Source organism: Microcebus murinus, chromosome 8 (assembly GCF_040939455.1).
Source record: "Microcebus murinus isolate Inina chromosome 8, M.murinus_Inina_mat1.0, whole genome shotgun sequence".
NCBI classification, from domain to species: domain Eukaryota; kingdom Metazoa; phylum Chordata; class Mammalia; order Primates; family Cheirogaleidae; genus Microcebus; species Microcebus murinus.
The window spans coordinates 29,977,355-29,995,189 of NC_134111.1; the positions used below are offsets into that span (position 1 = coordinate 29,977,355).

At 33.7% G+C, this 17,835-nt stretch overlaps 1 protein-coding gene across 10 annotated transcripts in view; it reads right to left on the reverse strand.

The window, feature by feature from the left end:
• ORC4 (origin recognition complex subunit 4) overlaps positions 1-17,835 on the reverse strand; it is an 87,541-nt gene that overhangs the window by 15,623 nt on the left and 54,083 nt on the right. For all 10 annotated transcript variants that reach the window (XM_076005511.1, XM_012744777.3, XM_012744778.3 and 7 more), the window contains 4 exons: positions 9,245-9,320; positions 8,758-8,843; positions 6,327-6,375; positions 3,734-3,885 (listed from right to left, as the gene is read on the reverse strand). In XM_076005511.1, the coding sequence (XP_075861626.1) occupies positions 3,734-3,885; positions 6,327-6,375; positions 8,758-8,843; positions 9,245-9,320 (363 nt within the window). The remainder of the gene's footprint in view (positions 1-3,733; positions 3,886-6,326; positions 6,376-8,757; positions 8,844-9,244; positions 9,321-17,835) is intronic.

Genomic DNA, 17,835 nt, shown 5'->3' on the forward strand with positions numbered 1-17,835 from the left:
TAAGTATTCATCTTTTTTTTTTTAATAGTGATATTTTTAAAAAACTACTTGTATTTGTATTTTTCCTTAAGAAGAAATTAGGACTCATTTACTATCAAAGAACACTAGAAACTAAAAGATAATTAATATGTACTAGTTATAAGGACATACAAAGTTTTCTTAAATGAAGGTAATATTTTCACAAAGCTGATATGCATTCAAACTATTCCAGATATCAAAAATTTAACAGGTAAGTTGTCCTCTTAACTCATATAGATAAAATTTGTCCTTCTCAAATCTCTTTTTAATACTGAACTTGAGCAATCTTTCAAAATGTATTATGGAACATAAAGTTATCATATTACCTAATAATTACACTCCTAAGTATACAACCAAGAAAAATGAAATTATATGTCCCAAAGCGTACATGCATGTTTACAGCAGTATCATTCATAATACCTTAAAAAAATAAAGAATCAATGTCCATCAACTGATGAATGTTTAAACAAAGTGTGGTACATCTACATAATGGATTATGTGGCAACAAAAAGGAATGAAGAACAGATATATGCTACAATACAGATCAACCATGAAAACATTATGCTAACGGAAAGAAGGCAGTCACAAAAGACTGTTACATGATTCAATTTATGTGAAATGTCCACAAAAGGCAAATTATCATAGAGACAGAAAGAAAGTAGATTAACGGCTGCCTAGGGTTGAAAATGGAATGGGGGGGACTCTGCTAAAGGGTAAGGGGCTCTTAAATTGATTGTGGTGATAAAAGCACAACTCTATGAATATAAAAAAACCCAATGAATTGTATAGTTTAAATGAATGAACTGTATGATATGTAAATTATATCTCAATAAGGCTGTCATTAAAACCCCCACCCCTAAATATGAACAGTGATATATTTGATTAAAGGAATTATTTCTAATTTTTAAGGCATAACAATTTTATTAGGGAAATATATTTTTTAAGGAGTCCTTATTTTCTGAAAATACATTCTGAAACACTGATAACATGATATAATGTCTGGCTTTTGCTTCAAACTAACACAGAGGAGGAAGGAGATATTAGAGGGTAAATAAAACTAGTGTATGGTAATTGTTGAAATTAGGCAATGAGTGGAAAGAAGACTGGAGGCTCCTTGTATTATTATTTCCTATGGATATTGTTGAAATTTTCTACAATAAAACTTCTTAAAAAGAAGTGTAGTGAGGCCTAGAAATATGATCATTTAAGATATCCTAATAACCTAGATATAGAGGAAAAAATTCTAATGATCAAAATAGGATTACATAGTTTGGGAAGGAGGACAGGAAAGATTAACTGCTTGAGGTAGGAAGAGTGAAAAATCTAGAATATTTTTATTATATTTTTATTTTAAGGTCAAAGAAAAGAACAGAGCTAGTATGAGAATTAAAAGAGAAGGATGTGATGTTCAGAGACAGGAATATCATATATAATATTTATTTACTATTAAGAAGTTCTGAGGCCGGGCGCTGTGGCTCACGCCTGTAATCCTAGCTCTTGGGAGGCCGAGGCGGGTGGATTGCTCAAGGTCAGGAGTTCAAAACCAGCCTGAGCAAGAGCGAGACCCCGTCTCTACTATAAATAGAAAGAAATTAATTGGCCAATTGATATATATATATAAAATTAGCCGGGCATGGTGGCGCATGCCTGTAGTCCCAGCTACCCGGGAGGCTGAGGCAGAAGGATCACTCGAGCCCAGGAGTTTGAGGTTGCTGTGAGCTAGGCTGACGCCATGGCACTCACTCTAGCCTGGGCAACAAAGCGAGACTCTGTCTCAAAAAAAAAAAAAAAAAAAAGAAGTTCTGGGTCACCAACATAGGTAGAAAGGCAGCAGAAATAATATTCTATGCAAGCAACAATGAAGAGCCTGAACTTGGGAATGAAAAGAAAAAGATAGAAGTAAATGTTTTAGTGGTGGATAATAATTATAAGTTGGCAATGTGGGGATAGAGGGAACATCAAAAAAATTAAAATAAAGGAAAAAAAAAAAAAAGAAATTTCTTCCACTGGGAAAGAAGCTGCTTCCTGGCAAAGTCACTACTCTATCTCTCCCTATAAACAAGGATATATAGATATAAACTACACTTGAAAGAACTACACAGTTAGAAAATTATACGTACAGAAAAAAGAACACCTGAAAACACTGCTAAGCTACTGACCTTTTATTTTTTTATTTGGTCCTTCACTGACCCAGTAATATTTGCCACTGCTACTTCCATCCAAAGGAAGATTTTTTTTTTTTTTTTTTAGTAATAAGGAGAGTGCTTCTTTTATGCCTGGGATAGCCTGGTGGGTTTGGCAAGAAGGAATAAAAATATGTGGAGTACCAGCCAGATGTTCTATGAAGGAAGTTTATTTTGACACCATATATCATAAGCTCTAAAGCACAAGGAAAGGAAGTACAGAGACAGCCATTCCACAGAAAAATAGCACTGAAAGGAAGGCTGCTGAAAGATGACTTAGTGGAAAGTTTCACTTTTCTTAAAAAGAAAAAAAAAGAGCTGTAGAAAAGGAGAATAAGCAAACGGGCTTGACAAAAGTCTGCCAAGAATTGGGGGTGTGCTCTAGGGGAACAGGGGATGGAAGAAAGCTATGGAGATTTGGCAGTCATGGTATGAGAAAGGGGGTGACTCTTTGACATGGTTTGGATGTGGTTTGTCCCCACCAAAACTGATGTTGTGTTTTATATGCCAGTGTAACAGTGGGAGGTATCTGGGCCATGGAGGCGGATCCCTCATGAATAGATTAACGCTACCTCACCAGAGTGAGTTCTCTCTCTCTTAGGAATGGTTTAGTTCCTGAGAGAACAGGTTGTTACAAAGCAAGGTTCCCTTTCCTGCTTGGTCTCTTTGTCCACATGCCTGCTACCCCTTTGACCTTCCACCATGTCATGATGCAGTATGAAAGCCCTTGTAGGAAGCCAGTGCCATGCTCTTAAACTTCCTGGCCTGCAAAACTGTGAGGCAATAAATTTCTTTTTTTTATAAATTACTCAGTCTCAGGTATTCTGTTTATACCAATACAAAATGAACAAAGATACTCTTAAATATCAGTTTTACCTGAATCCAGGAAGGTCATTTAAGACTACAAGAGTATAAGAAGGTAAACACAGAAAGGCCTATGTAACTGTCCAAAGGTACACAAGGTTTTAATATGTATAGAACCTTCATAAAGAAAAGTGATAGTGACATTGAAACTAGGGTTAAAATAATTCTAAAATACCCTATGGAATAAAGCAGCCAATATCTACTATGACTGCTTGAATCTCTTTCTGGAGATAATGTACTTAAGAAAGTTGGGATGGTATCATTTAAAGTTGATTTCAAGCATTTTCAAAATATGGAAAGAATTTTCAATGTAAAAGCATAAACTATTATCAATTTTTATAAAATAGTGGTGAGATTATTTACCTGCCTCTTTATTTGCTAATGTAGAAATTACTAATTTCATTAGCATAATCCGATTTCTATTATTTTTTCTTCAGTGATTTTCTTGAGAGGAGGGAGGTATTAGTTTATGGGTGTTTAAAGTACCTGTCTTCTTGTTTTCCTCAATTTGAGTTGAAAAGCAAGATAAATATATGAGGCATTGATGAAACAAAAGTGTTAAAATGCCTAATATAATGACCTGAATAACTGAAAGAAGACTAATTACATTAACAATTAAGCTTCAATTTTTAAATATTATAATCAATGTTTTTAATAGAAAGACTTACCAATCTACATGTAAGTCCAATAACTGCTATTGGGGTTTGTGCAGACTGAGAAATGTCAAAAAGATTATAGAGGAGTGTTTGGTTTTTATGATGAGCAAAAAGATCAAATTCATCTAATATAAAGATCACCGGGCAACTGCTAGTCCGATCACCTACAATAAAAGAAAAGCTTTAAATTAACAAGCAATTATATAACCTTTCCTAAATTTCCAAAATATTTACTGTATTTCAGTCTTTAAAACTCAATTCGAAAAACATATTGATAACCTACTTTGGGGAAGCACATTTACTGATGCATATATACTCACTCAACAGAAAAAATTTATTCACAAGATAAAGATACCCTCCATCACCCTCAAGTAGTTAACCATTCTAGTTATTACACTCTGGTAGTTGACATAACATTTAAAAAATCATTTAAATGACTGGAGATGATTATTTTTATAATTCTATAAATATAGTTCTCATTTAGTCATTACAAAACTGACAGACTTTTCAATACCTACATAGAATCAAAACATTTAGAGATTAAAATATAATAGGAGTCACTTAATTAATGAACAAAACTGCTTCAAAGCCACTTAACTCCTTTAAATCACAATTTTTAGCATTTCAACAGTGAGGGAAAAGTTCAACATGACTCTCTGAATATATTTTCTCACTCCAACAATGATAACTACCTTAATAGAAGAATCCCTCTTAACTGAGGTTTGAAGGCTTACATTTACATTTAAAAAGTGAAAAGAAACTCATTAAGGAGACTTACTCCAATGGATACTAAAACAAATATAACAGGCTAAATGATTTAATACTGGTACAAAATCAAAGGGACTACTCAAAAGTCTATAAACAGACCTATATAACAATTTGATAAAATATAGCATTATATGTTGGAGGGGAAAAATGGTTTATTCAAATTTAGATCCCCATTCTATACCTCATACCAAAATAAATTCCAACCAAATTATAAACTACAAATATATGTATTAAATGAAAACATGGGTGAATGTTTTCATAATCTGAAGGAGAGAAAAAAATTCTCGATAAATGTAACTGTGAATAATTTAAAACTTCTGTTCAGCATAAAAGTCCAAACCAAACCCCCCCCCCTTTTTTTTTTTTTTTTGAGACAGAGTCTCACTCTGTTGCCTGGGCTAGAGTTGAGGTGCTGTGGCATCCGCCTAGCTCACAGCAACTTCAAACTCCTGGGCACAAGTGATCTTCCTGCCTCAGCCTCCCGAGTAGCTGGGACTACAGGCATGTGCCACCATGCCCGGCTAATATATATAAATTTGTTTTTTTTAGTTGTCCAGCTAATTTCTTTCTATTTTTTTTAGTAGAAACGGGTCTCACTCTTGCTCAGGCTGGTCTCGAACTCCTGAGCTCAAATGATCCACTTGCCTTGGCCGCCCAGAGTGCTAAGATTACAGGCGTGAGCCACCACACCAGGCCCCAAACCAAACTTTTGAGTGAAGAGAAAAATAAGCACAAGAATTCCTGTAAGTAAGTATGACACAAAACCTCACCAAAATAGAGTAAGATCCAAAGGAAATACAGTCAGGTATAGCTTAATGACAGGGATAGGTTCTGAGAAATGTGTTGTCAGGCATCATTGTGCAAACATCATGGAGTGTACTTACATAAACCTACATAGTATGCTTACTATATACACCTAGGCTATTGGTATTACTGATGTAGCCTATTGCTCCTAGGCTGCAAACCTGTACAGCATATTACTGTAACTGAACACTGTAGGCAACTATAACACAAAGGTTATGTATTATATATCTAAACATAGAAAAGGTATAGTAAAAATATGGTATTACAATCTTATGAAACCACCTTTGTATATGTGGCCCACCACTCACTGAAACACTTTGCAGCACATGACTATATGTATGCCAGAAAATATCGATGGTTGATAACAATATGAAATGATGAGCATCACCACTATAAGAATTATGCATATTAAACAAAGAACAAAATTACAAAAATTAAACTAGAAGATTGGGAAACATGAAAACTACTAATTATTTTTGAAGTTGTGAAGAAAAATGTATTCTCAAATATGTTTAGAAAGTGAAACTTCCAGGGTAGTTTCGTAATATTTACTCTTTTAAATATGGTGTTTTTTAACCCAGACTTCTACTCATTGAAATTTACCTCAAGAAATACATGACGATCATCTAATCCTTTCTTCCTAATTATAAAAAATTAGAAACAGAAGTCCCAAACTGCTGATTAATTATAGCATCTTACAAAACAGAATATATAATAATCATTAAAATGATAATGCAAATCAAAAGTTATTGATTATAAAATAGGTAAAATAATTTTATATCTGTAAAGAAGTTATATCTATCTAAAATCTATATTGATGATTTGCTGCAGGTGAAGAAAGAAAAGAAACCAGATGTTAATTAAGATAATCACTATTACAACGATGGGAGGTGGGATTACAGTGATCATTTTATTCTTTTTATATTTGTGTTTGAGGGGTTTTTTTGTAAAAGGATGTTTTACCTTTATAATCAGGTGAAAATTAAAATTAAAACAAATATCTTTTGATACAGATAAATATGTTAATATTTACCTTTTTTTAAAGCTTCCAGAAGAAATGAAAGGTTTTCAGCAAAACTTCCCTGAATAACAAAAAAGATAACATGACTAAAAGTTTAGTGAAATAAAGAGTAAAATAGGGCTATCTGATTCTTTGTATAGACACTATTTTTTTGTAGTAATTAGTCATTGGCCAAAATCAGCCAAGAGTCTTTATACTTACTATCTAAAACTTAAATGTAAAAGTAGAGATGGCATAACACTGAAAATGGCAGTAACTATGTCATATATGAAATTTTCTGGACAAAACCTGTAAAAATGTTAAATTTATTTAAAAGTAGTTTTGGAAAGTTGCTATATTCTAAATACAGTTAGAAACTTAGAAATGCATTCCACTTTGTGTCGTCAAATACATCAGGCTCTTGCAAGTCTCAAATTAATTTGTACCACTAAAGAATGACCATGAATTTAAATGAGATCCAAAAGGGAAAGGCAGGAAAAAACCTGCTTGAAATATTAGTTACTATAACAGTCTCTCTATTCAAGACTATAAGGAAGATTTTGTATATATCATATCAAGTTTGGCTATGTTTATTTGAAACACAGCCAAAACATTTCTGGATACAACTTAAATATTCTAGATAAAATTTAACAGAGTAGTAGATGCATTATCCAGATGTTTCAGATTTGGGGCAGAGGCCCATTAGAATATTTTTTCATTAAAGTGATTAATTTTTATTTCATTCAGATTTTTAAAGAAACAGCCAACTTTAAATTTGAGGAGATAAAAAGAAGAAAAGAAATCTACTCATTTGTTCCAATTGAGAGATCTAATATAAAGATCTCCAATTGAGAGATCTAATATAAAACAGTAAATAGGTTTTTAAAGAACATTCACATATTGTCATAACTGTATGCTGTCATGGTAATACTATTTCCACAGTAAACAGGGCAAGAGATGTTATCCATAATTTACTATAACATAACAAAAGCTCAAAGAGACAATCTGTCAGAAAATCAGTGGTCAATTCTCAAAGGTTGCTAGTCTTTCAGCTTTTTTGTGTAAAAGGCTACTATGTCTGACATTAAGAATATACTTACATAAGTAACTTAGGTTCTTATGTTCCACCTCTGCCATTTTATGACCACAGACAAGCTAATTATGCTCTCTGAGCCTCAAATGCCTAATTTACATAGTGAAGCAATTAAACTAATAATGTTATAGGTGGTGATAATAGTGATGATTAGGATGGAATGATAAACTGTGCCTTTTATTATTTCATATAAATCCAATATGAATATATACATTTAAAAGTGTCAGAAACACCTAGCCAGATCAACTTGAAATCAAAAGTCAAACTGAGCCAACTTAATAGGAACCTTTTGGCCTAATAGTACACTAGCTTCAACATTATGTTCTAAACAGGAAGTAGAACACGGGACTGATAGAAGGGGCATTTTGAATTTGTAATTCAAAGAACTACAGACAACAGAAGAGGAATATATGCTTGGCTCAACTTTGATAGATAATTATTAAAGAATAAAATTCCTAAATGCTAAAGGCTTACACAACTATGCCTGTGTCATTGCAATATAGAGCACATAGTAGAGAAAATTAGAGTGACAGCCCTTCATGGTCACTAGTTACCAGAAAATGAATATGGAATGTATATAACCCACTTCAACTGCATAAACAGTATAATAGGTAATTTCATCATGAAATTATGTTTTCCTTAGGTCCTATATATTAGGTAATAGATAAAAAGTTTCATAGACATTTCAAATCTGTTTCTTTTAGGTTATTGATGTTCACTGTCCTGAGACTCCAAGCTGTTATGGTAATGAGGCATGGATAAATTTCTGAAAACATAGTAAGAGAACTGACATTTGAACAGCACATTACCATCCACAAAGTATTTTTTAAAAGTTAATTGATATTTATTTACTGTGTCCTTTCCTCTTTAGAATAATCCTGTGAAGTATGTGTAATAAAATAACGTCTACTTAACACATGAGGAATCTGAAATTCAGATACATAGTCAACAATTCCCAGGTAGTAAAACGGTTTTCAGTAAGGCAAGACTGAAACCCACCTACTATAGCTTCAAATTCATCATATTTTCCAATATGCCCATGCCATCCAAGTCTCATACAGCTATAATATAGTATTTTAAAAAATGTATTTTTTATCTATTTCCAGAATAGAGAATCAGGGTATTTATTTTACAGATGCAGGGTGGAACAAACTCAGATAATATCTATATAAACGTAAATTTCTTAGCTCTTTTATAGCTAGTATAATCTACTATAAAATAAAATCCAAACATCATGAGTAAATGTACCCTGACACAGTAAACATTTTTATGAAAAGAATCTTGCATATTTCAACTTGGAATTTCTGAACCCCTCCTAACCTCTCAGAAGGACTTTACTTTGAAGTTTATTTAATAATAAGTGATACTTACAAAAACTTTATCTCCAACTACATTTTCCAGATTTAACTGCCTTGTGATTTCCTTTAGGGCAATTTTATCATTGATCTGCAGCAGGCCTGAGACAAAGTCCATTTAAAAGTATTTAATTGAAATGAAATATGTATTTGATATAGCAGATAATCTTCCTGTTATGTATATTTTCCAATGCTTTTTTAATTTAACTGGGAAGAAAAATATCAAAGCCTTGTTGGTTCACATTAGTTTCTTTTTAAAACTCAGCAATAAAGACATTTTGTAGAGTCAAAGAACAACTTTTCATAGGGTTAGTAGTATTACTTAAAGAAAAAGAAAAGACAGACAAAAAACAGAGCCCTTATGTGATTCCTTTATAGAACATGGATTTAGCTTTCAAAATCTAATTATTAATATAGGCTTAAAACAAACAAGTGAATTTAGTTTCATAATATAAAAATCCCACATAGTTTACATCATTCCCAATGACAAAATGATGACATACCATTTAGGTGAACGTGTAATATATTTTCACTCACTTCTTCTATTTCCATGAGTTCTTTTAAAGCATGATTTATTAACTAAATAAATATAAAAAGTTTATAAAATGTTTAATAATAGGCAAAAGATAACAAGAAGCCCATATTCTTTTATAAACTGTGTGGTAGAAACAGAATATAAACACATTTTAATTAACAAATTTCCAAATTCTTTTCAGATAAAAGGATGAAGTAGAACATGTCATTTCTGACTCCTAAGACACCAGAGCCAGGACTGATCACACCCTCCATCATGTATCCAAACTTTTAATAAAAATTTAGAAAGAAATTATAAGTTTTAAAAAAAATATTTCTCTACATGTCACACTGAACTATGGCCCCTTATGAACTTCATGTCTCAGTACACATACATCTTTCTAACATTTACTCTACTAAATATCATTAAAATCCATTAAAAGCTATTTAAAAATATATATCAGAACAATGCTAAATGATTATAAAAGGCATGCCCTAAATATATATATTTCTATGAAATATTGTAAACTACTTTGTTACCATGAAATAAAAATAAGAAAAATAATACCATGAGATCAAGCTAAAAAGAGATAGTTCATCTGTCAGTTGCTATGTACACAAAGTCCTTATTAAGGAAACTTAGGGCTTGTAATAAAAAAAATCAATACTAATAATTTACTACTAATAATTACTACTAAAACAGATTTATGGTTATATTCAGAAAGTATTATATCACCTTAAACTATTCAATTATAAAGCTTCATATTTTCTTAAAGATTTCTGAACCACATACTTACATTCATTTTTTTCAATTAGTGACACAGACTATCACTGTTATATTGTGATATATCATATACATCTCTTCGTATGACCACTACATATAGTTTTGAAAATTTGAAAATGAACAAAATTTTAAAAAGCTAAAAAACCTTTTCAAAAGGATGAGTAATGATGGGCTAATCATTCCAATAGCAAAGTAGAGGAGTACTATCACAAAATAAATGGTCCAGGAAAAGAGGCTGTGTTTACAAAAAAATAGGTAGCATCACGACTTAGTGAGGACAAAAAGGATTATTCAACAAAGGCACTGGGACAACTGGTAAACTATTTTCAAAAATAAAATACTATTTGTATCTGCAATATGCTCCTTATGTCACTGCAGCATCTCTGTACAAAAGGAAAAAGCAAATATTCTCATTTTAAATTATTAGGTTTCATAAAAAGATTTTTAAAATTATGGCTTTTCCTGGTATATCTGTATGATTTTTAAAGCATAGCGAACTCTACCTTAGATCATAGATAGTTTAGGTCCTCTTAAAAGAAGACAATCTCAAGATTTCAATTGTCATACTACTAGTAATAGCTTAGCTGAGAAGTGACATTAAAGAATTATCTGTACAAGAGGTCTGCCTTTAGATCAGGTCTGACCTTATACAAGAACACAACCCTAGATGATACAAACTTGGTTCCTCAAAATATTATTTTTAGTGTTTTTCTTAATATTAATAATCTGCAGTATTCTTTTCCCATCTCTTGATAGTTTGCTTGTATTTATAATTTTTCTTGACTCCAATTTTGTTTTGATTCGTAAAGGATTTTGTTTTATATTTTGATGAATTCTTCAAAATCATTTCAAATTCTTTGAAGAAGGGAATGGGGATATTAATAATACCTTCATTTTACATATGCATAAAGAGAGTTGCGTGGACAGAAAAATCCAAACTCTGAAATATTTGAAAGTTTATTCTGAGCCAAATTTGAGGACCATGACCCGGAGCCACTCCCAAAAAGTCTTGAGCAAGTGGACTCGATATGGCTGGGTTACAGTTTGGTTTTATACGTTTTAGGGAGATAGGGGTTACAGGTAAAGTCATCAATCAATATGTGGGAGGCATATTGTGGTTTGGCCTGAAAAGGTGGCCCATCTAGAATGGGGGAGGGGCTTATAGGTTATAGGTGGGTTTAAAGATTCTTTGGCTTATAATTAGTTAAAGACAGAAAGCTTTGTCTAAAGGCTTGGGATGTTTCAACATAAGGAGCTGTTATCAGAGATAAGCCACCAGACATAGATTTGTTGTATAAATTGAGGACCTGCAGGTTTGTCTTGCATACTCTTAGACCTGCTAATGGGTTACAAAAGATGTCTCCAAGAAGGGAGGGGGGCATGATGAGGGATGTCTGACCTCCCTCCTCCTGGGAGACACTTTAGTTTTAGGATATTTTGGCACAAGGGGGAGGGTCCATTCAGTCAGCCGGGGGTGGGGGGTGGGGGTGGAGTGGGGGAGATGAGCCTTAAAATTTTATTTTAATTCACAGTTGTAACAGATTCATAGCTCTCTTTCCACTAAACTTAACTTTAAACAACAAATTATACTTTGCTTGGATCAACGTACTAATGTTTTATAGGGTATGCATGGTCTGAAAAATAAGTTAAATGTATTATCAAGTGTGTCTTCAAATAATAATTTAGTTCCAATCTGGTTATTGCTAAAGTTACTACTTAATAAGCTAGGTAATCAACCTTTTAATTTATATTAGTTTTTCCATGGATACACTATCATCTTTCAAACATTGCAAATTTGATTATATACTAAAAAAATTTAGTTGGTTATTAACATCATATTGACCAACATAACCCATATGGTTAACTCCTTTCCACATTCTTTGTAGCTAAAAATTAATTTTAAAAACATACCAGGATAATTTACTTAGACCTACCAACATCCAAGGATTTTTATGCTCATTAACTATTGCTATTTACAAGTAATGTAGTAAACACAAGATTTACTAGCATGTAACCAGAGGAAACAACATATTTAACCAAGTAGCAAGTCTGTCAACAAGAAAATTCCATATAGAAGAGTATTTTCTAGGGATCAACCTGTCAACAGAAGTCATATCTATTTTTTTTAAATATAAAACAAGTCACACTATCTGTTTGCAATTAACTGTAGATTTTTGAGTTTTTATATTTCAGATAATTTGGATAGTGATAGTGTTTTAAATATACTATAATCTTATGTTTTAAAATTTGAACTTATAGAATTATACCATTGAGAGTTCTTATCTAAGAATAAACTATATCTGACAATTTATTCAATCCTTTCTTAAATTTCGGGATACTCCCCCCAACAACAAATTACAAAGTGACACAAGTCAAATAATGCTCCTCGTCTCTTTACAACTTCTCAATAATGGGGTGTACCAGGAATAAACTGAACTGTACCAAACTAGAAAACCAGGTAGGAGATTTTCTGCAGATTCCACTGAAGTCACACTAGAAGTCACACTAGTCACAGCCTTCATAAGGCTCTGGTTTAAAAAGAAACAAGTAGATAAACTGCCAGCATGGTCAAGAACTCATCTATTTTATTAACTACATACTTTGTCATAATGCTGTCTCCTTTAAACTTGAGTACATAGAATAAAACCAAATAAATGTTTATGAAAAGATGCTGTAACATGAAAATGAAAGGGGACACAACGCTGATTAAAGATGCCTGATGCTCATCTTCCCCCCTCCCAACAAGAAAGAACCAAGGCAATGAGTAAACAGCTAAGATCTGACTGGAGTGTTGAAGAGAGAACACTGGGGAGACCAAGAGAGCATAGAGAGATGCACATGTGGTAACTAAAGTCCAGGAGGGCAGTGTGGAGGCACATGGTATCTGTAGCCCCATTTCTCTTGCCCAGACTGGATTTGCCTGGAGTCAGGAAAAACTTCCTATTTTGAGAAAAAGATAAGCAGAATACCCCACCAGCTTCCACTGCCACCAAAAACACCTACAGTCTTTATGACAGAAGATTCCTACAGTTCTCACAAGCCCTGAGCACTGTTTGGAGAGCTTCCAAGAATTCAAACAGCTGTAATGCCCTAGATTAAGAACACAAGATGTGCACTCCCCAACCTCCACACACACATCCTTGGAGCCATGCTATTGCATGATGGCATCATCTTGAAACCACAGCCACCTCTGGAGTGTACCCTGCTCTGGAGCCAGAAGCCACTGCTCTTCTCTAGCATTGGGACTCTACCTTCATTTCACCAAAGCCCACGGGTGGCGGAATGCCACAACCCAAGCATCACAGAGAACATGGGCCCAAGATTGCCTGTCACTAAGGCCCTGCACAGGAAGGAAACCAACTTCCCACCAACGTAATTCCAACCAGAAGAATACCCGGCCAGTCCCACAGAACCAACCAGCCCATGAGCCAACCAATCCAATGTGTGCCCTCCTACAAGAAGAGGCCCCTGAGCCACTGATATTCCCCTTCAGGCCACTAAGCATCCATGTTTAGGACCTGAGAAACAACTCTGCAGCACCCCACCCCAACTCCCTGCAGACACCCAGGCTTGCCCAACAGCCCTGTGCCTGCAATCAAGGTCTGAGAAACAATCCCTCAGGATGTACTTGGCAGGCATGACTCCAGCCTGGCTAAGCAGCCATGAGCCCACAGCCTGGACCTGAGAAACAGCCCAATGGGCCCCTAATGGTGGAAATGGCTCCAGGCTAGCCAAGCAACCAAGTGCCTATGCTCCTGGCTAGAGCAACAGCCCAGTGACTTCAACCACAGTGAGCCAGACTCCAAACTGGCCAACCTACCACTGGTATGCATATGCCACCAACATGAGAAACATTCTGGCAAAGTCACACCACTGCCACCGCAAACTCTCCCAAACTAGGCCACTGAGAGAGAGATGGACATCCAGATCGAGGAAGCTAAAGGAAACCCAAAGATAGAACTGAAAATGATCTGAGATACACTATAGTCAAATCGTCAAAAGTCAAAAATCAAAGAAAAAGAAAGAATTCAAAAATCAGAAGTGTCAAGTCACATATAAGGAAATTTTAATGTAACTAACAGTAGATTTCTTAGCAGAACACTTACGGGAGAGAATAGAGTAAAATATTGAGAGTACTAAAATAAAAAAACCTGCAAGTCAAGATTATTATACTGACTAAAGCTTATGCTTCAGACGCAAAGGAGAAATAAAAGCTTTCACAGACAAGCAAAAACTAAGGAATTCATTACTATTACACTGGCCTTAAAATAAAAGCTAAAGGGAGTCTCACATGTGGATATGAAAAGATGAAAACCACCATCATGAAAATGTTAAAAAACAAAACAAAACAAAACAAACCAATAACTGGTAGGGGCAATATACAAAGGAGAAAGAGAAAGGAATGAAACCTTACTGTTACAGAAGACCACTGAACTACAAAAATAAGTAGTAAGAGAGGAGGTGAGAACAAAGGATATATAAAACCACTAGTAAACAATAAAATGACAGAAGTCCTCACTTACTAATAAAACCTGAAATGTTAAGCAGACTAGATTCCCTATTTAAAAGATATAGACTACATTTAAAAAAAAGGATTAAAAAAGACCCCACTATATGCAGCTTACAAGAAAGTCACTTCACCTGTAAAGACACACATAAACTGAAATGAAGGAATGGAAAAAGATATTCCATGTAAACAGACACCAAAAGTGAGCAAGAGTAGCTATACTTAGACAAAACAGACATCAAGTCAAAAGCTGTGAAAAGAGACAAAGGAGGACATAATATAATTATAAAGGATGAGTACATCAACAGAATATAATAAATGTAAATATATATGCACCCAAAACTGGAGCACTTAAATACATATGCAGCAAATATTATTTGATCTAATGGAAGAGATGAACCCCAATACATTAACACTCCACTCTCAGCACTTAACAGATCACCTAGACAAAAAAAAAAAAAAAAGAAACAAAAAAAAAAACACCCCAAAATATTGCATTTAAAGTGCACCATAAAACGAATGAACCTAACAGACATTTACAGAACACTTCAACCAACAGATGCAGAACACACATTTTTTTTCATCAGTATACAAAACATTCTCTAGGATTGACCATATGTTAGGACCACAAAACAAGTCTCAAAAAATTAAAAAAAAAAAAATCAAAACTATATCAAGTATCTTATCTTAATCATAATGAAATTAAAGTAGACATTAATAACAAGAGGAACATTCAAAACTATACAAATACACGGAAATTAAACAACATGCTCCTGAATGACCAATGGGTAAAAGAAGAAATTAAGAATGAAATTTAAAAATTCCTTGAAACAAATGAAAATAAAATACAAAATAGAAAAACCTTTCAAAAGACAAGTTTATAGCAATAACATGCTATATCAAAAACTATAAAGATTTCAAATAAACAAACTTATGATGTATCCCGAGGAACTATTAATAGAAAAGAACAAACCAAACCCAGTATTAGTAGAAGGAAAAAATAAAGATCAGAGCAGAAATAAACAAAATTGAGACATAAAGAACAGAAAAGATCATTAAAATGAAAAGTGGCTTTTTTGAAAAAAATAAACAAAACTGACAAATCTCTAGACTAAGGAAAAAGGAGAGAACACCCAAGTAAATAAAATCAGAAATGAAAAAGAAGATTCACAACAGATACCATAAAAATAAAAAGGGTCCTTAAGATGACTATAAACAACTGTAAGCCAATAAATTTGTAAACCTAGAGGAAATGGATAAATTCTTAGACACATATAATCTATAAAGAATGAACTAAGGAGAAACAGAAAACCTGAACAGATAATAATAAGTAATGAGACTGAATCAATTATAAAAAGTTTCCCAATAAAGAAAAGTCCAGGACTGAATGGTTTCTCCACTGATTTCTACCAAATCTTTAAAGAGGAATTAATATCAATTCCAAAAAAATTGAAGCAGAGAGAATTCTTCCTAACTCATTCTACAAGGCCAGCATAACCTTGATACCAAAAGTAGAAAAGTAGCTCTGGGACTCAGTACCTAACAGGCCATGGACCAGTACCAGTCCATAGCCCAGTGATTGGGGGATCACAGGTCAAAGCAGGAAAATCTCAAACAACTGATTAAAAACCTACTGGAGGCCGGGCGCGGTGGCTCACACCTGTAATCCTAGCTCTCTGGGAGGCCGAGGCGGGCGGATTGCTCGAGGTCAGGAGTTCGAAACCAGCCTGAGCAAGAGTCAGACCCCGTCTCTACTATAAATAGAAAGAAATTAATTGGCCAACTAATATATACAAAAAAAAAAAAAAATTAGCCGGGCATGGTGGCGAATGCCTGTAGTCCCAGCTACTTGGGAGGCTGAGGCAGGAGGATTGCTTGAGCCAGGAGTTTGAGGTTGCTGTGAGCTAGGCTGACGCCACGGCACTCATTCTAGCCTGCGCAACAAAGTGAGACTCTGTCTCAAAAAAAAAAAAAAAAAAAAAAAAGTTAAAAACCTACTGGAACTGACAAGCATTAATAGCAAGATTGCAGGATAAAAGGTAATACACAAAAGCTAACTGTTTGCCAATATACAAGTAACGCACACTAAGTAAATTACAAACACAGTATGATGCACATTAGGACCCCCAAAAATGAAAACTTAAGTATAATATCTCTATAAAGAAAACTACAAAAGTTCTGATGAAATTCCCAAATAAATGAAGTGATATATCATGTCAATGAAGGGGAAAACTCATTACTTCCCAGTATGATCCGTAAATTTAACACAAAATCCCACCACGTCGATTCAAAGATTTCCAGTATTTTGTGGATATCAGCAAATTGATTCCAAAGTGAATATGAAGGTGAAGTACCCAGAATAGCCAACACAATACTAAAGAACAAACTCAGAAGACTGACAGTACTTGACTTCAAGAATCACTATAAAGCTACAGTAATCAAGGAAATGTGATACTGGCAAAAGAACAGAAAAATAGATCAAGGGACTAGAAAAAGCCTAGAATAGAGCCGCACAAGTATAGTCAATTGATCTTTGACAAAGCAGTAAAGGTAATTTAATGGAGAAAAGACGGTTTCCAATTGGACATTAATATGCAAAAACTAAATCTGGACACAAACCTTACACCTTTCACAAAAATTAACTCAGAATAAGAGAACTAAATGTAAAATGCTAAACTATAAAACTTCTAGAAGATATGTAGGAAAAAATCTAGGTGATCTTAGGTTTGGTGATGACAACACCAAGATCATAATACATCAAAGAAAAAACTGACAAAATAGACTTTAATAAAATTAAAAACTTCTGCTCTGCCAAAGATACTGTTAATAGAATTTAAAAAACAAGAATATATTTGCAAAACACAACTGAAAATCCAAAATATAAAGGACTCTTAAAAGTTATCAATAAGAAAATAAACAATGCAATTCAAAAACGGGCATAAGACACCTCACCAAAGATATACAGATGAAAAATAAGCATATGAAAAGATGCTCAATATAAGTCATTAGAGAACTGCAAGTAAAAACAAGAATAAGATACTACTACATACCTATTAGCATTGCTAAAATTTTTTAAAAACCTGACAATGCCAAAGGCTGGTGAAGATGTTGAGCAATAGGAACTCTCATTCACTGCTGGTGAGAAAGTGAACTAATACAGCCACATTGGAAGACAGTTTGTCAGTGCCCTACAATGCTAAATATAGTCTTATATGATCTACCAATTGTGCTCCTATTTACTCAATAGAGTTGAAAATTTTTATCTGCATAATAACCTGCATGCAAATGTT